Raw genomic sequence first — 26,951 nt, forward strand, 5'->3', positions numbered from 1 at the left:
TTTGCCTGTGTTAATCTGAATCAGTTCTGTGTGTCGTTCACCTACCCTTTGGGATAACTGGACAGTATAGTTGTAGAGCCTAGCAAACCAGTTTGAAATAACTCAGCAATAAGATATACAAGCAGTGAAATGAGATGGTAGACCTCCAAGCTGGTCAAATATAATGCTAAGAGAAAACACACATTTAGATGATTACCATATAACAACAATCTTCTGTACCAGTGATTTTTTTTTTCGTGTCAGGAGCAACCGGAGTTGCTTCTGGAGTGAGAGAATTGGCCGTCTCCAATGACGTTGCCCAGGGGACGCCCGGATGTTTTGATGTTTTTACCATCCTTGTGGGAGGCTTCTCTCATGTCCCCGCATGGAGCTGGAGCTGATAGAGGGAGCTCATCCACGCTCTCCCCGGGTGGGATTCGAACCTGGCAGCCTTCAGGTCAGCAACCCAACCTTCAAGTCACAAGGCTTTTATCCCCTAGGCCACCGGAGGCTCCTTGTACCAGTGATAACTGCAAAGGACAAGGGGTCCTTTTTTGGTCCTATGTGTCCTAGCATAATGTACACATCACAAAATTGCTTGCCATACAGTTAAAACTGAAACTTGAAGTTTCTCATTTTGGATAGTTTTCCTGCTGTGTTGGGACGGGACAGCAGTGTGATAACCGGTGAATCTCCCTACTATTATTTGTGTTGAAAATCATATATATGACAGTGCTGAAATAAAAGAGGATCTGATTCTTTGCTTGTACTCCCTCCATAGACCTTTGAAAAAGCAAGAAAGGATTTTTCAGAGTACACAACCATTTGAGAGAATTGCTGGAGGGCATGAGAGAGTCAATGTGTATGTGTGTGAAATTAATCAGTGGATGGAAATATCCCTCCCCCTTGTGGGCTCATTTGCAGAGACAGTAGCCTGTCTCAGCAGCTTTGTGAACAACCCCCATGCCCCATTGCTGTGGGAACCAGAGAGCTCATCCTGCAGTTTGTGGGATCATTCATTAATCTGCTTTACAGCTAGTTAAAATAGAAGAACAACCTTTGGCCAACCTTCCTTTCTCCATCTCCAGGAAGTTTTGCTCTAAACGGCAATTACAATGGATTTATTTCATTGGAAGGCAGAGGGGACAAGCAAAGCAACCACATTTCCTCTTTTGATCCACTGTGCTTCTAAACATAATGACCAATTTAGTTAGTCACAGGTTATTTACAGCTCATTTATACCATACCCCCACCCTAATTCCATGCCAGATCTGTATTTTAATAAAAGATAATTGGGGAAGCCAGAAATGTTGTATTTAACTCAGGTGCACAAAGGCGCAAAGCTTACTTGAGGCAGCAGGAAGCTTGTGTTAAAATGTTAAATAGAAGTACTCGTTTTCTGTCAATTTAAATATAAATTGATTTTTTGTAATAAATAATTTGTTGCCAATTGTTATTAAAGTGCAGAATGATTGGAACTATTCTGGCCAGTATTTAGGACAAGGAATATTGCATTCATTATGAGAGGTAAAGCGTAGATGAGGAGGGAGGACTTCCATATTTGGAAAGCTAGCTAAGTGTTGTACATGTTCTGCACAAAGCAATGCTTTGCCCTGTTGTTGAGGGCAAAGTCAATATCAAGATTGGAAGTCAAGGTTTGGCCCCAAAAGTTAATTAAGTTCATAAGTTTATCCTCCTTTGAGAGAGTCAGTCAAGATAGACTTAAATCTAGTTGTTGGTCATAACCAGAGTCACTCAAATGAAAACATGAAACTCACATAGTATTAATATACTAAGTTTCCTTTCATTCAATATGTCTGCTTCTGATAGCAACTGAAAATATGGTCCTAACTTAAGGCTTCCATAGCATAGCAATTCATTTCTTAGTGTTTGCACAAAGCTTGGAAAAGTTATCGTTTGCACTATGACCCCCTCGGAGCCTCCAGCCAACATAACCATTTGCTGCATGGTTACAGGATTTTGGGGGGTAATAGTACAAAATAAAATGACTTTCTATGTATCTAACATCCCTTCATACAGTACAGGTATATATCTAAGATTCCACTTTGACTGATGTGTCTGCATCCCATAGCATCCTGGGCTTTGAGAATGCCACGCTTCAAAACCCAGGATTCCATGCCATGGAACTATGTACCCATTGACACAACACAATTATTGTGCTGTATTCCATTTTTACTCCCATGGTATCATATGTGGAGTCCTGGGATTAGCATTTTAATAAGGCGCATTTAGAAATCTGAGCTAAAAAGTTCTAGTGCTACACCAAACAGCTATAGCAGTTAAAGTAGAATAATAGCACCCTATTGGTACAATGTGAGTGGGTTTAATATCAGTTAAAGTGGAATCTGAAGCTGGATCTACACTGCTATTTAATGCAGTTTGAAACTGTGTTATGTGATCAGTGTAAACCTAATATAATGCAGTTCAATGCAGTTAAACTGCATTATATGGTTCTACACTGATTCTATAATGCAATTTCAAACTGCACTATAAGGCAGCATAGAACCAATCATAGTTCTGTGAATGTGTGGTTGAGAGAAGACCCTATAGTGCAGCCATAATTACATAGCCCACCCCTAGTTCTGTTTATTGGTCACACTGGGATATGAATGTAGAGAAGAGACAAAGTCGCAGAGTTTTGACAAAGATGTTTTTGTTCTAATTAGCCCAACATGTTTTTCCAAGTAATATTTAATGGTTTTCTTCAACGGAATGCAACTTTAACATCATCTATAGGGATTGCAAAATAGGAAAAAAAAAGTGTTTTCTAAGCATATGCCTGGCAATGTATCATAACCTCAGAAAACACTTTTTTAAAATTCTTGCAGGCAGTTTTACAGTTGATTTCCCTGAAGAAGGTCATTAAAAGTTACTACGAGCATGCATTGGGCAAATAAGAATAAAATAATCTTTGTCAACACCCTGAGACCTTGGACTTGTCTACACTGACCCTATAACCTGGATTGGGACTGAAGTAGCTCCTGGACATCTATAAGATATCCAGGGACTTCTGGTCTGTAACACAGGGAAAGATCGATTAATCCAAATCTGTGTTTGGAAAGGTTTGGGAATGTTCCAGAGTTTTCAACAAAATTCTGGAGTGGCTCCACACTTTGGGGTTAGTGTTAGCACCTGAACCGGCTTTGATTCCAGCAATGCACTTTCCACACTGTGTTGCCTTCTACACTCTACAGGGAAAAGGGGCTAGATTATGTCAGTGTCACCTTCCTGTTCCCACAGAAGACTGGCATGAAACTCAAGAGAACTTCTGGCCATCACTGGGCACCTTTGCTGACATCATCAAAGGTGCCCACACAACCAGGGGAAAGATGGTCCAAGGGTGGTGACAGGGGATTTCCAACATAAAGTGACCACCCAACAGGGTTGAACCAATTTCAGCCTGGCTGGATGATATGGACTTCATCCCAACATCACTGCAGGATGTGGATAGGCCATGTACCAACCCCGGACCGGTCCAGAGTGGCTTGTGTAGATGCACTCTTTTTCTCTTCTCTACATCCCTTCCATTTGGTAGTATCAGTCATTAGTTCTTTTTGTTTTATACTGGAACAAGAGGGAATATTGAGGATTGATTCTCATATGTTTAAGAGTGTCCTTTAAAGAGATAGAGTAGACCATAGATCTAGAGTACGGAACATCTTAAAAAACCAATCTCAGGATGAATCCCTGGTCTCCCTGGATAGGATTCATAAAAGAGACTAGACAAGCCCTGCCAGCCAGAATAGCACATCTTGGCCTTTTCAGACAGATACAATTGCTTGGGCATAAAATAGTTTAATTGAAGTAGTCACAGTGCTTTCAAAACTATACCAGCAGCCAGGGTGCTGTTGGGTTTTTCTGAAGTGACCCACAAATAACACTCAAATCTTTCTCCCAAATGAATACCTAATGAAGGGAGGGAATTGCGTGTTTGTACTAATGAGGGCATAAGTCTCTACAGGTTAACAGCCTTGTAAAGACTTTTGAAGAAATCAATTATGCTTCGCTTGAATACATTGCTGAATCTTTTGTCTGCAATATGAGTTGTTCTTTCCTTTCCCTCCCCCCTCAAACCTTCCTTTATGACATCTGTTTTACAATACACAAACAATGCTTGAAAGGGGGGAAATTAGCTTAGAATAAAGATTGCTTGTTGTGCAGTGCATGTGATGTACCAGCGTTCCTCTGTAAATTGCCATAACCCCGATCTGTAGATGTTATTTTTCAATGATACATCTTTCAGAGATTTAATTGTACCTTCTGTTGTAACGACAATTAGGGGGGAATTTCGAGAGCTCTTTCGACGCAGACAAAGGTGTGGGGACCATTGTCATCGCGAAACCCCTGGATGCTGAGCAGAGGTCGGTGTACAACATGACCGTGGAAGTCACCGATGGGACAAACGTGGCAAGCACTCAGGTAGCACCTAGTTATGTCTCGTATCTCTTTTCTCATCCAGAAAAAAAGCCTCAGGCCACTTCACATGTTATATGTTCAAACCATGCAATTACAACTTGGATTTGATTGTTGGGGGGGGGGGGGGCTTGTTGAGAAATCGCTCATAATGAGCCAATAGTTATACTGAGTTGTCTTTATACAAAATGTGGTCAACTGAGTGAGGAAGCTTGGGCTAATTGTCCCAATGATGTCCCATGAATAGCACACTTGTATCTTGATGCGCTAGAAGTGATGCTAATTTTTTTCTGGTCTAATGTGGAAAAAAATTAGAGGGCATCATATCATAACAATTCTTCCACAGAACAGAGATGTGGAGGATATGTGAAAAAGTGAATTTTAAGGTAGATGCGTATATTCTAAGGCCACATATAAACTATTGTCAAGTATCCAATCAATTTCATTTTCAATGCAGGGTCCTATCATTTTGGAGAGAAGCATTCTCAGGCAACTAAAAGTCTAGATCCTTGAAAGAATATTCATTCTCCATAAAATGATCAACAAGAAGACGCCTAATCTACTACTGATATTGCTAAGATATCAGCTGATTCTTGGTTTTTTAAAAACGTGGTGAGGGTTCAGGGTGGATGAGATAAATCCCTGGATTTGTAAGCATTTGGGGGGCATTTTCAGGAAAAAAATCACCCAAGAAACAGCACCCAAAGAACTTTAAAATTTGGCTCAGTGAGCTGGGGGCAGGGGGCTCTAAAACAATTTCTGAGTTCAACAACTACATGCATCTCTCATGCTGAACTTTCCCCTCCCTTGATTTTTAGTTTACACTAGCTTGGGGACTCGGCGGTGCCCGGGTTATTTGAGAACTGAATTGTTTACCTGGAGGGCCCAAGTTGGCCTGTGCCTGGTTTAAAGGCTTCCATACAATCCTAGAGTTAGAAGGGGTGCCCACCTAGTTGAACCCCCTTCTGCCATAGAGGAAGACACCATCCAAGCCCTCCTGACAGATGGCCATCCAGTCACAAATACGATTGGGAGATAGATAGAGTCCTAGATTTGAAAGGGGTCTCTGAAGGTCATCCAGTCCAGCCCCATCTGCCACAAAGGAAGAGACCATTCAAGCCCTCCCGACCGAAGGTCATTCCAACCATACATACCATTGAGACATTTATTTATTTATTTATTTAATTCTGATATTTGGCTTGCAAGGTCATTAAGCCACGTGCTAACATCCACCATATAAATAAAACATAAAAGTAATGTCAAGCAATAGTAGTATAAATAAGACATAGCAGGGTTCAGTGGGGGCAGGTGAACTACAACTCCCATATGCAAGTCCATCATCCATGGTCCATCCCACTCCAAACAGTGCCCGGGTGTATAGTAAGGTCATGGGAACTGTATGTGTCAGGCCTGTTAGAGTTAGTAGGCCCAAGCCTGCTCTGTGGTAGTGTTTTGCCTCAGTAAAAACTGGGGGGGGGGGGGGGGGTAAACAATCCTTAAAAGGAAAGAATAAAAAGATAGTCATTATTTTCTCTTTAGTCGGCTGTGAATAGTACTGTGTCCCAATGAGCCAGGGAAAACCTGTCTTTGGAACAGTATTGAGGGGGGAAGATGGCCCCCTCCTTTGCGGCCTAGCAGGGCCTAGCAGCCTGCAAAGGCCTTGGCCTGTCAGTAGAAGCGCTGAAGGGGGGGGGGGGGTGAGGTGAGGGGGTAGAAGTTTTCATAAACAAAGAAAGCATTAAAACATAATTATTTTCCATCATTAGTTGGATTCAGAATGCTGTGAATGTGTGAGTGGGCCAAAAGCTGTTAACAGTACCAAAGCTAGCTTCGTTCTGAGGAGATAAGTAGGCCGAACGAAGCCAGTTGGTAGTAGTTTTTGCCTCAGCAGTCCCAGTGGCCTGTGAAAGTGGAGGCCAATCAGAAAGCTGGCTAATATTCCGGCCGGCCAATCAAAACGCTGATACATATTCCGCCAGGCCAATCAAAATGCTGATACATATTCCGCCAGGCCAATCAAAACGCTGATACATATTCCGCCAGGCCAATCAAAACTCTGATACATACTCGCATACAAACATTCACTTTTATTATATATATAGATTACTTGCTGATACAATGCCCTGGAAAGTAGGAACTCTCATCTATTTGTTCTGTATTGCAAAGGGAGACATGGGCCTGAAAATGTAGAAGAGAAGCATAGAGCAGAAGGTGTAGTTTGGCCATTATTCAGCAACCCACTGGCAGAAACATTTTCTCTGTACATTACTGGGAAAAAACATTATTGTGAACTTTGACAACAAGGATCATGGAGGTGTAGGCAATAAAGTGATAGAGCATTTCTCTCCTGTCTGCCCTTTAAATTGTACCACCAGCTCTTCTTTGCAGTGGAAAAATAGCAACTGGGATTCTCCAGAGAAGTATGCCTTGGGTTTCTCATATCGAAAATTTGTCAAGTGAAAATCAATATGGACGTGGGTGCTATTCTTTTAAGCAAAGAATATGTTACTGTGAACAAAATAACATTTTTACTTATATATTTCAAACAACCATTTAATAAGATAAAACTTTGCAGTTGGAAAGGATCAGTAACAGTCTCCTGACAGTTCTTTAAAACCCTTGTCCCCCTTCCCAGCATGTTGCTGTTTGCCTTTCAGGCATAAAAGCACCTGCACTTTTACTGAGACTTGCAAAAAAAAAAAGAAGAAAAAGAAAAAGAAAGGGGATAATTCTGAAAGAAGTGTGTGGCAGTAAGAAATCATCCAATAAACCAGTTTGCTTCTTTTAAGAGCTTTGAATTCCTGTCTGGAAAGAGCACAGCTAGAGTTGTCCATGCAACAGATGAGCTCCAACCTGTGGAATCAAATGCCTATATCATTTTCTCCCATGCCACCTGCTTATCCTTGGATTTTATTTGATTTCATCTGTGTTTTCTTTCCGTTGATCTAGACAGTTGCAGGTGGTAAAAGACATTGTAAAAATGCCAGAGATGTTTTGCTTTAGTAATATGATCAATGGTATGGATCTGCCTAACAGCTTTAGTTTTTACAGTAACTACACCCTTGCCCATCTAATACAGTTCCCCCCTCCCTAAAAAAAACACAGTATAACTTCCTTTAACCCTCCCTAGCCTCTCCACGTAGCACATTACTACCATAGTAAAGGGAATCAAATGACTGTGTTTTAAAATTCACACAGGGGTTATGTTACTCGTATGTTAGCTTTCATGGCACTTAACCAAAGAAACTTAAGAGACCTTTTTGAAGGCACTAAGCCCTCCTCTATAAATCCACAGAGGTGTCTAGGAGGCAGGTGTGGAGTGAATATAATTTAGGAATGTTGTGTGTCTTTCGGGCTGTGTGGCCATGTTCCAGAAGCATTCTCTCCTGACGTTTCGCCCACATCTATGGCAGGCATCCTCAGAGGTTGTGAGGTATGGAGAAAACTAAGCAAAGAGGTAAATATATATCTGTGGAAAGTCTAGGGTGAGAGAGGTCAGTGTGAATGTGTGCATCCACCCAAACATCCAATTCACCATGGAAAAAGAAAAGGAAGGAAAACTGCCATTTCTAGATGTTCTGGTCATCCGCAAACCCAATCAACAATTGGGCCACACAGTTTACAGAAAACCTACACTCACAGATAGATACCTTCATAAAAACTCCAACCATCACCCAAGTCAAAAAAGGAGCACAATCAAAGCCCTGACAGACCGTGCACAAAGAATCTGCGAACCTCACCTCCTCCAAGGTGAACTCAACCACCTAAACTGGGCTCTACAGGCCAATGGATACTCCACCACAGACATCAGAAGAGCTGCAAGGCCAAGAACAAGCCCTGAGAGTCAAGACAAAGATCCACCCAGAGGAAAGGTGTCCTTACCATACATCAAGGGAACTACTGACCGCATAGGGAAGCTGATGAAGAAGCACAACCTACAAACTATCTACAGACCCACGAAGAAAATCCAACAAATGCTACGGTCAGCGAAGGACAAGAGGGATCCTCTCTCTTCTGCAGGAGTCTACCGGATACCATGCAGCTGTGGACAAGTCTACATAGGGACCACCAAACACAGCGCCCAAACAAGAGTCAAAGAACATGAAAGGCACTGCAGACTAATTCAACCAGAGAAATCAGCCATAGCAGAGCATTTGATGAACCAGCCTGGTCACAGAATACTATTTGAGAACACAAAAATGCTGGACCATTCTAACAACTATCATGTCAGACTACACAGAGAAGCCATTGAAATCCACAAGCATGTGGACAACTTCAACAGAAAGGAAGAAACCATGAAAATGAACAAAATCTGGCTACCAGTATTAAAAAACTCAAGAATCAGAACAGTAAATAAAAAGCAATACTCTAAAAACAGAGGATTTCCAGACATGAATCAACCTAGGGCAGTTAACGACTCTAAACAAAGGATGCCCCAGAGGCAGGAAGAAGACAGCAGATAAGCTTTTCAATGCTAATTAAAGTGATTAACTACACACATTCACACTGACCTCTCCCACCCTAGACTTTCCACAGATATATATTTACCTCTTTGCTTAGTTTTCTCCATACCTCACAACCTCTGAGGATGCCTGCCATAGATGTGGGCGAAACGTCAGGAGAGAATGCTTCTGGAACATGGCCACACAGCCCGAAAGACACACAACAACCCTGTGATCCTGGCCATGAAAGCCTTCGACAACACATAATTTAGGAATGTTTAAAAAATGATCTAATGAACTACAGTCATATCTCCAAATTTGTGGTTTTGACTTTTGTCGATTTAATTATTCATGGGCTTGATTAAAAATGTTTTCTCTAGGATTACAGATCCTCCAGTGTGATTTTGTGGACCTAGTCATGCTGGAGGGCCTAGAGATTTCCAGAGAGAACATCTCTCTAGGAATATCTTGGTCCTCCAATACAATTTTCTGTTTAACTTCCAGCAGAAATTGACCATATGGTCATGTTTGGAGAACTAGAAATTCATAGAGATTTGCATAATTTGCAGTATATTATTTTTATGGGAATCCTGGGCTCCTCACCCCAGGGTTTTATCTTATTAAATGGTTGTTTGAAATATATAAGTAAAAATGTTATTTTGTTCACAGTAACATATTCTTTGCTTAAAATACAGTCAATGTGTTGTCGAAGGCTTTCATGGCCGGAATCACTGGGTTGTTGTGATGGCATTCATTTATATGGGCTAATGAACTGCATTATTTATTTATTTATTTATTTATTTACAGTATTTATATTCCGCCCTTCTCACCCCGAAGGGGACTCACAATGAACACATATATGGCAAACATTCAATGCCAACAGACAAACAACATTCAGTTTTAGACAGACACAGAGGCATTTTTTTAAACATCTTTCCAGCTTCACGATTCCGGCCACAGGGGAACTGTTGCTTCACCGTCCATTGGTTAAATTAGCCTCCCGCATAAAGCGTCCCTAAATTTTCCCTACTTGACAGATGCAACTGTCTTTCGGGGCTGCTAGGTCAACAGCAAGCCGGGGCTATTTTTTTTTTTTTTAATGGTTGGAGGCTTAACCCGACCCGGGCTTCGAACTCATGACCTCTCGGTCAGTAGTGATTTATAGCATTGGCTACCATATTTATTTTGTGGTAGAATGATCACAATACTTGCATCCCTGACAGAAAAATTCTGTCTTAATGTCTTCCTGGAATATAAAGTAAAACAGTGACCGTGGCAAGAAAGATGTTGATTTATTTGATTTATTGTCCAAGCATTGAGTATGAAGGTGCCTGTCAAACTGATTAACTCTAACAAAGACTGAACCAGGAGGACTTAACGCCAACCAGGGGATTCTGTATTTTTTCCCTGCTCAATTCATCACTGTTCCAGGTCATGCATTTATTTTCCAGAGGTCTGGTTTTGCACATGTCAGTCTTTGGGTGTGTGCATGTATAGAATTGCCTCAGGATATGTTTGCTTGTTGCTTCCATTCTTTGTCCAGAAATGCTTGGAATCAAGTGGCCTCATTGTTTCCTTTGCTTGAAGGTACCTCGGGGCTACAATAGCTGTCACAATAAACTTTACAACCAAAGATTGCATACCAAATACTTGTTGTACTAAACTAAGTATACTTTCATCCATTTCTTCCCACACAGCGAAGAGGAGGTTAAAATTAAGAATTCCTAGTTCTGTTTCAGGTGAACAAGGGACTATTTCACAATATACAGCAATATTGCTATGATTTCACTCTGAGTCCCATTGTTCCATCCTGCGAAATCCTGGAATTTGCCATTCAGGTAGAGGAATTTAGAATCGTCAGCCAGAGAATTCTAGAACCACACCAAACTACAAACTCTAGGATTCCATACAGCATTGCTGTGGTAGTTAAAGTGGAAACATGGGACTATAATTGTGTAAAAGGAATCTAGAGGTTGCAGCATTAGCTGAACGTAGAATTGTAATCACCATAAGCTGTGGTTAGTTTAAGGAAGTTGACACAAGTAGCAATAGTTTCAAGCTGTCTTCTTTTAAAATCACCATAGTTAATATTAAACACAGTTTGCTAATTGAGAGAATGAATGGGTTAATTAAAAGTAGAAACTTCCGAGGTCCTCTTTCCCACTTGACATAAAGAAGAGGTAGAACATGCAAGTTTGGGAGGAGATTTGGTGCATTCAGCTTTAAATTGAGCTTAGTTCACACCTTATTCAAGAAATGAACCAATGTAGTATAGACTTTTGAAAATGTAATGGTGAGCATTTGTGCAGGATCTCTGCTTTTGTGTATTAAATAAGGATAGTAGTGTTGTTGTTGTTTTACTGTATGATACCATTTTTATTGAAGTTTCAAAGATCCAGACAAAGATTGAGTGGAGCTAATAAAAATGTCAACAATGTTTGTTGAAGAATATAAGTCACTGAAGATCTTAAAAGAATGGAAACCATTTTATCAATATATATCTGAAAAAAAGGGAAGGACTTTATGTGCAGGGTTAGAGACATAAAACGTTGGGATGTTCACTTGTTAAGATTAAAACAAGCAGAAGTAAACAACTTGTTGGATGTAAAGTGGCAGAAAACATGTTAAATTATAGAGAAAATGGTAAAAAGTAAACTGGAAATCTACCTTTCCAAGTAATTTATGTATATGTTGGTAGTTTTAGAATTATATGTGATTAGAGTGCAGGTTAAACCGCTGAGCTGCTGAATTTGCTGACCGAAAGGTCAGCAGTTCAAATCTGGGAAGTGGGGTGAGCTCCCACTGTTAGCCCCAGCTTCTGCCAACCTAGCAGTTCAAAAACATGCAAATGTGAGTAGATCAATAGGTACGGTTTCGGCGGGATGGTAACGGCGCTCCATGCAGTCATGCCGGCCACATGACCTTGGAGTCGTCTATGGACAACGCCGGCTCTTCAGCTAAAAAATGGAGATGAGCACCAACTCCCAGAGTTGGACATGACTAAACTTAATGTCAGGGGAAAACCTTTACCTTTACACTTTAGAGTAAAGATGTATGTTGTGTAGTTTATGGAATTGTTGTCTAAGTATGTCTATGTTTATATACACATTAAAAAAGATTCAAGCCAAAACTTAATTGGATGGAAGTAAGGTTATGTAGATATGTCAGTTTCATTTCTCTTACACTCAGGTTTCCCACCTGATTTATGATGAAATCTGCAAATTTTTGAAAGGTCAATAAGCAAAGCCAAACAAATCCCATCCAGCTTGGATTTTCATCTGAGTAAGAAAACATTTCCCCTTCTTTTGAGGCAATCCTGCCATTTCCTCCCATCCATGTCAGCAAATTAATAACTAAGCCCAATCAGACTTCTCCAAATCTCTGCTGATTACACTGTTGAGAACAATATTCAGTAAGTGGGCTCTTTTCTCTCTCCATCCTATCCCTTCCTCCAAAGTGCCCTGCTTAATTCAGCTGCTTAAAAGGTTGTCCTACTACTACAACAACGCCATGGCCTGAACAAGCAATTAGCCAAAAGATTTCCTTCAGCTTCAAAGGTTAATGAAGCAGTTCTTGGCATGCATCCATTTTGCATTCAAATGCTGTTCGGCCTCAAGTGAAGGTATTCTTGATGGGCAACATGGGAAGCAGAATTGCCTGTCTTGGATTTTTACCTGCTTTGATTTAATTGTATTCCTTCCAGTCTTTTCAGTTGTAATCCCACCCACCCCCATTCCTAAATACAACATCTTTGTTAATGCTCTGAGTTCTACTTGCAAAGAACCCTAATTTGCACTTGCCTTAACTGTGGGAAATAGGAGATGAATGGAGAAACCATTTCTACTAAAGCAACATCTCTTGATTAAATAAGGCTGTTTAGGTTTAATTGTTACAAATAAATAATGAGATGATAAACCTGTGTCCTTAAAACAATACTTGAGAAGTGTTCATTTATGACTGTGGTGAAGACAGAGTCCTATCACATAGAAGACTAACATGTCTTTTCCTGGTTTCCCCATGCTGAAAAAATGTATGAGGCTGCATCTACACTATAGAATTATAGTAGTTTGACTCCACGTTAGGGCATACTGCCATGGAACCATGAGATTTTTAGTTTGGTGAGACACTAGCACTTGGGCAGAGAAGGCTTGTAAAACTCCCACGATTCCATAGCATTAAGTAATAGCAATTAAAGTGGTGCCAAACTCCATTTATTCTACAGTATAGATGCATCTGCTTATGAGTACATGTGTTTAAGAGTAGTGTTCTTGTTACAGCCAGATACTATTAATCTGACAGGGAGAGCCTCCAAATGTCCGTGTCCCTAAGGCAGAAATGGAGAACTTATCCCCCACCTCAGCCCCATTTTGGAGAGAGGAAAAAATCTCACTACATTACACAAATATGAAAAGACAAGTGAATAGGAGATTTTTTTTTGCCTCCAAAATACAACAGTATCCAAGGTGGTTTCTAGTAGTTTTCAACAATTTACATAAAAACTCTTTATGCACATCATTTTCCATTTCCCTTTTTGAAGCAAAGGGCACACACAGGAGGCTTCGGAAATTGATCTATTAAATGCAAAGAAGCCATCCTGTGTTTCTCATTTTTAAAGGTCATAGACAAAAGGGAGCAGCTATTGTATGTCCTTTGTGCAATACAAGTTGAGTATCCCTTAAATATTTAGGATCAGAGGTGTTTGGAATTTTGGATTGTTTTGTATTTTGGAATACAGTACTTGTATTTGCATATATGTCCATAGTGAGATATCTTGGAGGTGGGACTCATATCTCAACACAAAATTCATTTATATTTCATATACATCCTATGCACATACTCTGAAGGCAATTTTATACAATATTTCAAATAATTTTCTCCATGAAACAAAGCATGTGCACATTGAGCCACCAGAAAGCAAAGGCGTCACTATCTCAGCCACCAATTTTGAATTGTGGAGTATATCAGAATTCCTGGATAAGGGATGATCACCTTGTATACATAATTTATACAAAAATAATTTCCCACAAAGGCAAAAACTTCCTCAAAAGAGTCAAGATTTCCATCTCTGGTGACAACAGCCAATGCAAAGGAAAAGTATTCAGTAGGATTTTTAGATCAGTGTCTATACAGTCTTGGAGCACCATTAAAAGACCAGCAAGTTTTACTTGACAGACCCTTCTATGGACTGAAGCCTCTGAATGGTTAACAATCAATGAAAGCTTATTCCAAATAAAAATGGCTAGTTTTTTTAAAGGTGTGATAAGATTATTTGTTGTGAGTTGTATTTTATATACCTGGATCAGTCATGTACCATTTTTGAGATACAACCAATGTGTTTTTGGATATCATATTAACAACATGGAAGGGCACTACAGTTGCACATTGACAAGTTTTATGTGAAGGGATAGATTATGGCTAACATTTTGATCTAAATACATAACTATCCCAAAAATGTATAAACCAGATACAATAATGTTTATTACTGTATTTTGTGTCTACATTTCTGAAGCACATACTCTGTTCAGGTCTGGGATACATAAAACAAAGTTGATATTTATAAAATGATATAAGCATTATAAAATGGACTGGTTTATCCAGGGCTCCCCCCTCAGTCAATGTTTTCCTATAATTTTAACTCAAATCTCAATGCAAAGCTAACGCTCTGTCCTCTTCATCACAAGCTCAACTTGTTGCAAACGCTTAGGGCAGATAGCTCAAAATGAACAGCAAAACCCAAACAACTAATGATTCACCTCCATGATTCAAATGGGAATAAAACACCATCAAATTACAACATATTTGAAAAGACTTAAGCAAGAACCTCTAAAGCAACTCAAAATGGCAGGCTTCCCAGGGCTTCCATTGTTAAACCACAATGGATTTTGGTTGTTGTTTGATTCCAACAAGGAAAAAAAAACACATGTAAAACTAACCAAAGTAAGAAGCAGGAAGGGGTTTTTTTGGTTGTGTTGAACAGCAGGAACAAAATAAAAATGTTTCATGTATTATATGGGACCCAGAGGATAAAAGTGAGGGAAATGAATAGCCAAGGTTTCATAAATTTTGGTTTGGTTGAATAATCTAGGCTATTAAAAGTGGCCAAGCAGAGCCAGCGATTACTTCCCAGTGGCCACCAAGAGAGCATCAGATGTTGGGGAAACCAACACGCAAGGATCGGAATCATCACCTGTCCCAAAATGGGTCTTCTGAGGCTCAGCTGACATTATGCGCAATATCCTTCTTTTGTTCTTACGTTTAACATTTGCTGTTGTAAGGGAGATCTGGTGAGGCAGCTACATGGGTATAAATAGTAAATTATGTATGCTGGCTGGAATTCTGTATATTTACTAGTACATAGTTAAGTGTACTTAACTAAACTTCTTCTGACCCAGCCTCCCTAAACCTTATGGAAAGGTGCTCTGTGTCCCCTTTGGGGTGAGAAGGGCAGTATGTAAATAAAGTAAATAAATAAATTTATTTATTTATTTACAGTATTTATATTCCACCCTTCTCACCCCGAAGGGGACTCAGGGCGGATCACAATGTACACATAAATGTTATTCAGTTGTGTTCTGCTTGCCAACAGAATGGACCCTCCTTCTCCCCATGCAGCTGATGCCTGGTAAATTAGATTGGGGAAAAGGTAGAATTTTGGTAATAGTGTCAAAATTGTGACTAATATATAAAATATAAATTGACTCAATGGGATCTGCTCTAGTTGAGACTCACAATAGGAATTAGGACAAGATGTAGAAACTCTTGAAGATTTAAATTCTAATAGCAATTCTGAAATTGCTTCGTGAACATGTGGGTTTAAAATACATGATGACTTTTATTTCTCATGTGAAGTTAACAGACCAAGCATTGTAACATTAAACATTAGAGAATGTCCAAGAAAAATAAAAAATTGTGTGAGTAATACTAGCCATTTCTTTGTAACTAAATGACTGACACCCTACACTACCTGTGTAGTGTAAATCTATAGTTACAGAGTGGTTGCATTGCACCATTGTTCTGTTAAATAGCAACATTGTGTAACTAATTGAAATCTGTCAATGTGCTTGCTTATCACCCCAGTGTGTATGGGGTGTTTCAACAATCCCATTGAATGAAGAGATATAACTGCGGCTCCTTCTACACTGCTATATAAAATTGAGATTATCTGCTTTGAACTGAATTATATTGCAGAGTAGATTCATGTAATCCATTTCAAAGCAAATAATGTGGATTATCCTCTTTGATAATTTGGATTATATGGCAGCGTAGAAGGGGTCTGCATGGTTAGAATTACTAGAAAGATAGATCTCTAGGTTCTCTAGCTCTGTGATTTGCTGGATCAGGAAATTACTTAATGATATTTGGTTGTTTCCACAATTCCGGTAACCACAGTCTGGCCAGGAAGTTATCCTGGAGATGTAGGAGTCTTACTGTACAGATTTTTCCCATTGGCCAAAACACTGCCCAGAAGAACAGAAGTTGAAGGTTTCTCCTTTAGAAACCTTAGACCAGGAGTCACTGATCCGAGCAACAAAATATCACAAATACTTTCAAGTCTATCTTGCCGTTGGGACTTGGTAGAAAATAAACATTAACAGCTATATACCCCATCACCTCCCACATTTCTCCTCTGCAGCCATGCAAGAATGAATCCTGGCATCTTGTTAAAACAGAAGTAACAGCATGGTGGTCCTCTCCCCTTCAGTTCTCCCCCCATCTCTTTCAGAGCTGACTATGGTAATAATAATCTGCAACGGCAATGTGCCACTTGTATATCAATATTGTTTTGACAAATCAATGTCTGTCATGAATTAAGTCACAAGAGAACTCTTTTAGTCTGCTAATGAACCAGAGCCAACATTTGGATCCAGGAACAAGGAGCTCTCTGTTAACTGTCAGGAGGTTGGTTTCTAAGTGATCCGTTCTGAGAGCAAGTGGCAAAGCCAAGGAAGGGGGTCCTGAGGAGAGCTTTCAGAGCATATGAATGGGATAATAGAAGCATGCCAAAATTTGTGGCCAGTTTGCAGGCAAGAACAGGAAGAAGTGATGGAAACACAGAGGGAGTATTGGCTGAGGAATGGATGAGAATTTGTTGGGTTTTCATTTTGTTACAAGTTTAGCCAACTAAAAACCCCTTCCCCAGAGTTGACCATGGACAAAATGCAATTTGCAGTCAGAAATCTGCACATTTAAGGGACCATTAACAGTTGGTAACAAAATGTGTCTGAAGAGTTTCTAATGGGAATCTGCTCTGCACAGTTACAGAAGTTTGGTACAAAACTGTGTTGCCCACATTCTTTAGAATCCTGAGATTTATTGTTTGCATATTACTTATCTGTTATAATGTTATAGTCCCAATAAAGTGTAATAGATAACTTCATCCAGCTCTAAATCCTAGAATCCATAGAATGGAACCATGGCAGCCAAAGTGTTATTGAACTGTTCTATCTGTGTAACATTGGTTGCAGTCTTACAATATAAAATTGCTTGGAGACATGCTTACATTTGAAAAATGCACACACCCACACTGTTGTCAGTGGGAGATTGCATATGGAAATGTGTACATTTGAAGAATATGCGTGAAATGTGCTATTTTTGAAATAAAGTGCCTAAAGAGAAGTATAATTTTTCATGGAATAAAAAAACCCACTCAAAATCCAATACTCATCCAAGGAAAAACAAACTTTGAGGTAGAAATTGGAGAATTTGTCAAGGTTAATGTCTAGCGCATTTACCCATCTGCAATGGGTAAATTGCCACAAAACTTAGAAGTAGAAACTTTGAGAAAGAAGCAAAACCTTTGTGATGTAAAGTAAACCATTGATCAGTTGTAAATAGCATTTCAAAAAATAAAATAAGCCAACTCCTAATTTGTATAATAAATTAATATCACACCAAATATTCTTAACGGGCAGCTAATATTGCTACAGTTGACCTTGCCTTGGTGACATCTATATGGTATTTGCACCACATACCGTTCCCAGAATATGCCCTGAAACACTTCCAGTATCAGTTCATACATGCTGCCAAACACCCTCGGGCTGTATATGTTCACATTTCTTCAACTCAGCTCTCATAATTAGATGTAGGCTTTCAATTCCATGCCCTGAGGACAAAATGTTTGACAAATTACCGGTAATGATGACTTCATTACACATGTCTTCGTGTGATGTGCATGAGTCCAGGCTTTGATGTCCAAAGCATTATAGTGTTGATCCTTTGGAAGTTATTGGAATAACTGAAAATTAGGTATGCTGTTGTTGTTATGTGCCCTTAGGTCAACTCTGACTTGTGACGACCCTATTAGAGGAGGTTGGTCACTGACTTCTTCTTAAGGTGGCAAGCAAGAATAACTTGTCCAAGATCGCTGAATGGGTTTCCATGGCTGAGTGAGGATTCAAACCCTGGTCTCCTAAAGTCTTAATCTAAGACTCAAACCACTACTCCACCCTGTCTCACAGAATTAGGCTTCCCTAGTGAAAATGTCAACCCCAAAAGGACATTCTCACAGGAACTATGTATACACATTTCTGACTGATTTCAATTTTGACTGTTCTTTTCAGTGATTGCTTTTGCTTGACAGAATAATGATACTAGATGGCATATTAAAGGCTGATTCTTAAAATATTTGGGTAGCAAACCATCTGAAGGGAACACATGCTGGTTTTGTTTTTCCCTGCTGATGTACAATGAATCGTCTTTATCTGATTCTCTCTTTTTCTCCCCCACCCTTCCAACATAGCTCTTCTCTCTTTTTCCATCAGAGTCGGTTTCCCCTAATTGAAGGTACTTTTTAAAAAAGGGACTCTCAAAAAATTAAGGCTTTGCCATTTTATGCTGAATTCCATATATACTTTTTTTTTACAATATGCATATATTTCTGGAGTGTGAGTGAAAAACCATTAAAGAAAACATAACTTCAAAAGATTTGGTGGGAAAGGGTTGCACATTAAACAAGCTTTAATATGTGAAGGGTGGTTGGCTGAATTTAGATCAGTGTTATTCAGGTGGCTTTTTGACCTATGGCAGTCATATTATTATTACTATTACAGTGTTCCCTCATTTATCGCTGGGATTAGGTTCCAGGACCACCCGCAATAAGGGAAAATCCGCGAAGTAGGGACACTATATTTATTTTAATAGTTGTACATTATTTTAGTAGTTATACACTATTTTAAGTCTTTATCAACCAGTCGTGTGTTGATAAATCGCCTCCTTCTCCTTCCATTGCCACTTGGGCGCCTTTTCTCTCCCTATGGCTTCTCCTTCCTCCCATCCTTAGGCTGTAAATTGTCATTTTTTATGATTTATAATAGTCTTTTAGAGTTTATTGAAAAACCGCAAAACAGCAAATCTGCGAAAAGTGAACCGCAAAGTAATGAGGGAACACTATTATATTATTATTATTATTATTATTATTATTATTATTATTATTATTTCATACATTTATATCCCTTCCTTCTCACCCTCTCGGGGGGGGGGGGGGGGTCAGGACGGCCTCACAACTGGCAGACATTAGATGCCAAACACATACAATTATAATAAAAATTACGGTTAAATTACTATGCCGCAGCCCAGCCCCATCAACACAATCACCATAAACAGCTTGCATTCTCTGATTAATCTCCTTTGGGATGACACCTTCTGCTGTCAAGAATTCAATGACTGGACGTTGCTTAAGTCGCATTGACTGACTGTCTGCGCAGGGTTTCATACTTTGCACTTTAAAAACACAACCGTTCAATGCTAAGGGTTCCCGCCAAATGGAACTGTAGATGAGAGTCTACTGAACAAGCCAGTACTGCCGCATACCAGTACTGCCATCTGTTGAGGAGTTACCTATTTGCTCCTTGCTCTTTAGTCACATTCTCAAAGCAGTTAACATTCTATTAATGTTCATTTGACAGTTTTCTAATTTCAGCTTTACAGTTTAAGCAACACATGACACACAAGGAAAAGTGAATGGCAGTAGAAAAGCAGATTAAGTTGGGCAGATATTGCCTGTTCTCACCTTCCATAGCAAGGGCAGTGGCAGTTGGGACGGGGAAAGAGCCTTTTATCTGCTTTCTGCATAGGCATGATGGAACAATGCCTATCTCTTCCTGCTTCGCTCTGAAGCCAGGGCAGTGGCATTTTGGATGGAGGAGAGCCTTTCATCTGCTCCTGTGCCTAGGCATAGTGTAACTGTGTTTGCCTATTCTTCTATCCTGCCAGGGCAGTGGCAGTTGGAATGGAGGGAAGGCCTTTCATCTGCTTCTGAGCTTATGAAAGATGGAGCTTTATGTACATCCCACTTTTGTACATATGTTTTACAGAGTTCTCTGACTTTTACTATCATCGGCTGTGGCGCAGCTGGTTAGTAGCCAGCTGCAATAAATCACTACTGACCGAGAAGTCATGAGTTCAAAGCCTGAGTCGGGTTAAGCCCCCAACCATTAAATAGCCCAGCTTGCTGTTTACCTAAGCAGCCTGAAAGAGAGTTGCATCTGTCAACTAGGAAATTTAAGTACGCTTTATGCGGGAGGCTAATTTAACTACATTACGATACCATAAAACTGCCAGCAGCACGGGGAAAGGAATGAGGAAGTACAGTACTTGGTGTCACTAGCGGACGGTGAAGCAACAGCTCCCCCTGTGGCCAGAATCGAGCATACCCTCATGAAGCTGGAAATGTTAAATTGCCTCTGTGTGTGTCTATACTGTATGTTGTTTGTCTGATGGCATTGAATGTTTGCCATATATATGTGCACTGTAATCCGCCCTGAGTCCCCTTCGTGGTGAGAAAGGTGGAATATAAATACTGTAAATAAATAAATAAATTTGTAGTAGAAGACATACCCATTTTGTGAAGTTTTTGAAGCCCCATTTCATCGTTTCTTTCTGTCTGCTGTTTTTTTCCTCCCTGTTATTGCTCTTTTTAATAATAATTTTCTCCCTCCACTCTGATCTTCATTATGTCTTTTCCTCTGTTCACTCTCCTCCCCTATGAACAGTAAGGGTTTTCTCTCTCACTCTTTCTCTTTTAATTGTTTGAAGGGTTCACAGGCCCTGCAGAGAGAACCATACTATGGAGCAGCTAGAGGCCCTCTCCATAAATTAATATCCTAGGTCTTGCTGCAGGTTCATCACTGAGATCATTTGGGAAGTCTGCAACATAAATGACTGAAGGTGGTAGTACAGTTTACAGACAAATTTTAATTAACTGAAATTAATTAATCCACTTTAGAAGTAAGCCAGTTTAAGATCAAAGACTTCCTTTAGGATTCATACCAAGTTTCTTATTTCACAGTGTTCACATTTTATGGTGGTAGATCTTTGGTGGGAAAACTTGTTTTTCAAATCCCCACTCAGCCCATAAGGTGATCAGGCAACCTTGAACTGCTAATTATCTGTCAGCTTAATCTATTTAACAGGGTTGTTGTGAAGATACATGGTAATCCCCCCAGTCATCCTTCCTTTAAATGGGGAGAGAGGGTAGGCTAGATATACAAGAAAATAATACTTTTGGATGTATAGTTTTAGTGTATGATGTTTTAAGATCTCGGAGTTCAGCAGGGCTTACTCCCAAGACAATGGTCTAAAGCCGTAACCATAATGTGTATTTTGCAGTGTTGATATAACTAATATTATCATTTATTATTTAAATCTAATAAAAATAAGATCAGGGTTTTCATTTTAGTCTTTTCTTCTCCCTGCAAAAAAGGAAAACGTTTTGTTATGGTGTGGCAAGCCAAATCCTGAAAAGTGTACTCAATCTTAGTGAATTTATAGAATTATTATTTTTTTAGTTAAGGCCAGTAGAGTACCCTAGTGTGCATTAACAAAACTCTAGTCATAATAAGCAAGGGATATTTGTCATCATTAGCACTGTGGATTTTGCAGGATATGCGTCCCTTGACTTTCCCCCCTGCCTTCGTCTTCCATAAATCTAGGTACCACTTCTCCCTTTCTTCGTGCTCCCCCAGCCCCCAAAGGCTCACAAAACAACCCCGCCCCAAGGCTACCTTGACTTCCTAAGTAACGTATAATAATCTTAACTTAGAGAGAATTTTATTACAAGTGCCTTCTAGACTGTTCCCAAGATGGGTCATTACAGGCAATTTGGGGAGGAGGAATTGTTTATGCAATTTCTGGTAAAGTATTTTACAAACGTCTCACTAACATCGTGGAAAGCTAATGTTTCATGTCTCTCCGAGGGAAACTTCTTTTCATAAAATACTGTTATAATAGCATATCAGTAAATCTTTTCCACCATTAAAACACCAAGTGTGGGTGTATGTGACTGGGCCCTGTAAACACGTTCAAGTGCACATCCTCTCCATTCACCCGCCTACCCCCTGTGTACACTTTAAAAGTGTGGGGAGGGCTTTTATTAGTTCATCTTACCCTCCAGATTTTTTTTTTTCAGATCTCACACTCACCATGCAGTTGCAGAATGTGCAAGAGAAAAACAGCTGCGTTTTTCTGCCAGTTGCTCTATCTGCTTTAAAATGGCTGTCATTTGTAGTGGTGGGAATTTTAACCATCCTGGACTGGCAGAGCAGACAGGGCTGTGAATGTAATAAACAGTTTGTGTTCAAAATAAGTACATATATATTAATTGTGTTGTCAAATTATTAGTCAACTGGTGTGAGACTGAACTGCTTTTACTTTCTGGTGCTGATCCATAGAGAAGATATCTATTTGGTCTGTAGGCATTTCTCCCACTACTCACCAAATGGGTGTGTATATGCTGGGAATATATTGTGGAACTCCTTATTGAATCCATGCTTAACCTAGGTCAGTCTGGAGCATTATGCTCCAGATTGGCCGTGATGGTGGCCACACTCCTCAGGCCAATCCATTTTCAAAGTTGTGTCAGTATCCAGACAGTCCAGCTGTTCTAAGGCCACATTGGCTTACCCGTCTCCTTGTCTTGTCCCCAATCCTCATCAGCCATGGAACTATCTGCAAGAGCCAGGCCATATCAGTCAAGTATGTTGAGATCATAACACGGAGTCTATGCAATCAGCAAAGAAGGAGTAGATCAATCCCCCTTCTTGCTGATCACACAGGCAATCTGCTATGGCTTCAACAGACATGACCACAATATTCAGACAGAGCACTCCATGGCTGGTGAGTAATGGTGGCAACGAAAAAATGACCCATTCAGTACCCTGTGCTGATCAAAATAGTGGTGTGCATATGGCCAATGAATGAATCAGGCCAAAATAGACCTGGTCCCTAGCTGTCCAGATTTCTGCAAACCCAACAGAAACTCTAGAATTTCCTGTACCTGCTGGAGTATCCCCCCACTATGCCTGTTGCAAAGCAAAGTCAGGTTTAGACCTCAAATGTTTGGATTCTTACTGGACCCGTGCATCATGAAGACTGGACCACCAACTCCCCTGGGGGAGTGTTTTAAAGATTTTTTAAAAAAATTTTAAAAGATATTTTAAAGATGTTTTTAAATTGTTAGATTTTAGCCTTTCTTGTAAGCTGCCCCGAGCCCTAGGGGAGTGGCGGCATATAAGTTTAAATAATAAATAAATAAATAAAAACTTCGGGTTATTGTTTTTTTTTTCTGTTTGTGTTTGTGTTTTAATTTGTGTAGACACAGCTCCAGTGCCTGCTTGGTCTGTTGTAGCCAAGCAGCTTTTCTGAAGAAAAAAAAATCTATTTCTCAAATGGGATGATATGTGTGAATAGCATATTGTATGCACAATTGGGGCATAAACAAGTATAGGTGTGTGTGTGTGTGTTCCAACAGTTAAATGTAAACCATACTGATGGCCAGCTTCCAGATTAATGATGACTTACAGAGGATTGTAGAGTCAGGAGTTGATGAGCATAGAATAAGACGTTTTAGGGGTCATCTAATCCAATCTCCTGCTCATCACAGGAAATTCAGAGTGGGAGCATCCTCAGCAGACCACAATCCAGCCTCCTCTTGTACATTTCCAGACACTAAGAAAGACCGCAGTCTCTTATGTCCTGGTTAATTGGCTCTACTTCCAAACACATCTTACTGCCAACACATTTGTCCTAATATTCATTTGGAAAGCAACAGTGCTGTAACTTGAGCCAATCATATCTGCTTTTGCCATCTGGAACAATAGGGACTAACACTTTGTGACAACCCTTGAAGTTTTTTAAGAGTCCTTTCGTATTCCTCCTTCCCTTCACTCTCCCCTTCTGTACTTTAAAATTTCCCAGTTGTCTAGACCTATTTTAGTGATGTAAGGGTAATGTGGGTTTAAATCCTTTCTGTTCTGTGAAATGCAGTAGATGAACTCAGGCATCTGTCAGCACAGCCTAACTCACAAGCTTATGGTAAAGGGAAAAGTAAGAATTCCCAAGACTTGGAAGTAATGTGTTCAAAATAGTTATATCAATCACTCTTTTTTTTTTAAATGAGTATCAATGTCATCTACCATTTTAGTACTTTTAGTACTGACATTGGAGAGGGAACTACTTCTTGTTCTGTAACATGTTGGGGGTATTTTGAGAATTGGGACATTTTAGTATTCGTAATGAATTTCCTTATTTTAAATTATTATTATTAATAATTATTATTTCACCTTTCTCTTAGTAATGGGCCTCAAGGCAGAGAACAATATATTATTATTATTATTATTATTATTATTATTATTATCATCATCATCATCATTATTTCTTATCCACCTCTCCTTGTGACTTTTAATGTAAGTTAATATAAGTTGAAAATAGTACAATGCCAATAAAAGTACAATAAAAGTCAACAAAAATATGATTATGTTTTAAACTAATGGATACAAGTTATGTTGATTTAGTAACATGTTGCTAATGTGTGGTGCACTGTTTTATTATTGTGTGCCTTCGAGGCATTTTTGACCTGCAATGATCTTGAGATAAACCTGTCACAGAGCCTTTTTGGTAAGTTTTGTTGGGAAGAGGTTTGCCAAACCTTCCTTTGAGACTGGGTGTGGCTTATCCAATGGGTTTCATAGCTTAGTAGGGATGCAAACCCTAGTTTCCTTTAAAAGTGGTGAATAAATACATTTCTCAGTACAATATAGCCCCTGTATCCTTGGAAATATGTTCCTGAATTTACTGTGGGATTAGATAATTATGAACCCTGTTGAAATGACCGTCCACCAGAAATTACCATCAAGTCACCCTGGAAGCTATAGAACATGACTAGAAACATTTCCTGGGATTTTTCTATGTCCGACAGGGCAACTCTATGGTAAACTTCTGGCAGACGCATACCATAAAATTGCTTGAAGGACCCAGAAAACTTCTAGGAAGAACATATTTTGTTGAATGTAGGTAAAACTATGAGTACCATTTTGTTGGATATGGGAGGGGGGTCATACTGTATACCACTTTAAGTGAGTTTACGTGTAAATATTTTAGATTCCCCCTTATTTTTTCTCTCTTACCTGCAGGTCCTCATCAAAGTGCTTGACAACAATGATAATGGCCCTGAATTTTCCCAGCCAAGTTATGACGTTACAATTTCAGAAGACATCCTGCCTGACACTGAAATCCTGCAAGTCGAAGCCATAGATAGAGATGAGAAACACAAGTTGAGTTATATCGTTCACAGTAGCATTGACTCGGTCAGCATGCGGAAGTTCAGAATAGATCCCAACACAGGAGTGCTATATACTGCCGAACGCTTAGACCACGAAGCTCAGGATAAGCACATCCTCAATATAATGGTAAGAAGAGATTATATTCGCTCTGTTCTCAGGTGCAATCGCTGACTATAAAGGCATGTGCTCTAAAGGCATGGGCTGTAACCTTCTGATTGCTGTTTTTAACTGGTGTATTACAGACTTCCGATAAGCAAAAAGCCTTTAAAATTAGGTAAGGAAGCAGTAATTAATTTCCTTCCCTGCATTGCAATGCATTTATTTATTCATCCCTTCATCCATTGCGTGTGCTCTGTAAGGCTTAGTGTGAAAAGAGTTTTTTATCTTGGAAAATAGTTTTGCATCATCTTGAGGGAGAACATAGATGAAAAAAACTGTAATCTCCCAATGTCGGCGCCTTTTATCAGAGGTGACTTTCTGAAAGAATTTCTGAGAAGAAGTTTTAGCATTCTTTCCAAAGCTGTTAACAAGGTGATTATCATTTTTCTTGCCAGGCTCGGTTTTTGAAAGCAAAGTACCCTGATTTATCATAGACTTTTGCAGAACTCTTTCAAGGCAGGAAATGCTAGTTGGTGTGCCTAATTTACAGAGAAGAAATTGTTCCGCTGTGAAGTGGATGCTGCTGAACACTATGGAGAAAAAAATTGTATCTCCCTCCTCCCAATGTTTTCAGAACCTTTTCATTCACCTTGAATTTAATCTAGAGTGCCAGAATTCTGAAAAAAAAATGTTATAAATGAGTAGGTCTCCCACTTTATGTTGTGTTTTTCCTTTGTTACTTCATTTTGGCTCATCTTTGCCGATCAATCTAATTTTCATTCAGGTCAACATTTGACTTCTTGGGGTACATAAAGTATCATAGAATTGTGGGGTTAGAAGTGATCTAAATGTCACGAAACGAACACAATCCACAACTGAACTCAGCACTTTACCCTAGCTTTGGCCCTACAATCTATTTTTGCACAAGCCCATATCCCAGCACTGCCTTCTCCAGTCTTGATATGCCCACTTTAGTCCTGGTTCTGGTTATTGAGATTGGTTTTGATTTTAATGATGTTTTAATAATCTTCTGTTTCTGATTGCTTGATTGGCTTTTTATATGTTTATTTGCATTTTTAAATGTGTTTTTATTTGGTTGACTCTGTTTTATTGGGCTTGGTCCCGCTTGTAAGCTGCCCCGAGTCCCTTCATGGAGATGGTGGCGGCATACAAAAAGAAAGTTAGTATCATCAGATTTGTTTTTTAATACAAAAGGAGAGTCCATCGCCATTTGGGGACACCCATTTTACTGTCAAAACAGCTGTCAAAACCATAAGGTCTCACCCATATATATTTGAAATCTATAAGTGGAATCCATTAAGCAAGATCAAGATCAGTGGTTCTCAACCTGGGGTCCCCAGATGCTTTTGGCCTTCAACTCCCAGAAATCCTAACAGCTGGTTAACTGGCTGGGATTTCTGGGAGTTGTAGGCCAAAAACA

The 26,951-nt window shown here is 39.6% G+C and overlaps 1 protein-coding gene across 10 annotated transcripts in view; it reads left to right on the forward strand.

The window, feature by feature from the left end:
• Positions 1-26,951, forward strand: part of fat3 (FAT atypical cadherin 3) — a 572,050-nt gene that overhangs the window by 430,586 nt on the left and 114,513 nt on the right. For all 10 annotated transcript variants that reach the window (XM_062974535.1, XM_062974536.1, XM_062974528.1 and 7 more), the window contains 2 exons: positions 4,280-4,419; positions 25,262-25,537. In XM_062974535.1, the coding sequence (XP_062830605.1) occupies positions 4,280-4,419; positions 25,262-25,537 (416 nt within the window). The remainder of the gene's footprint in view (positions 1-4,279; positions 4,420-25,261; positions 25,538-26,951) is intronic.

This window comes from Anolis carolinensis, chromosome 3 (genome assembly GCF_035594765.1).
Source record: "Anolis carolinensis isolate JA03-04 chromosome 3, rAnoCar3.1.pri, whole genome shotgun sequence".
In the NCBI taxonomy this organism is placed as follows: domain Eukaryota; kingdom Metazoa; phylum Chordata; class Lepidosauria; order Squamata; family Dactyloidae; genus Anolis; species Anolis carolinensis.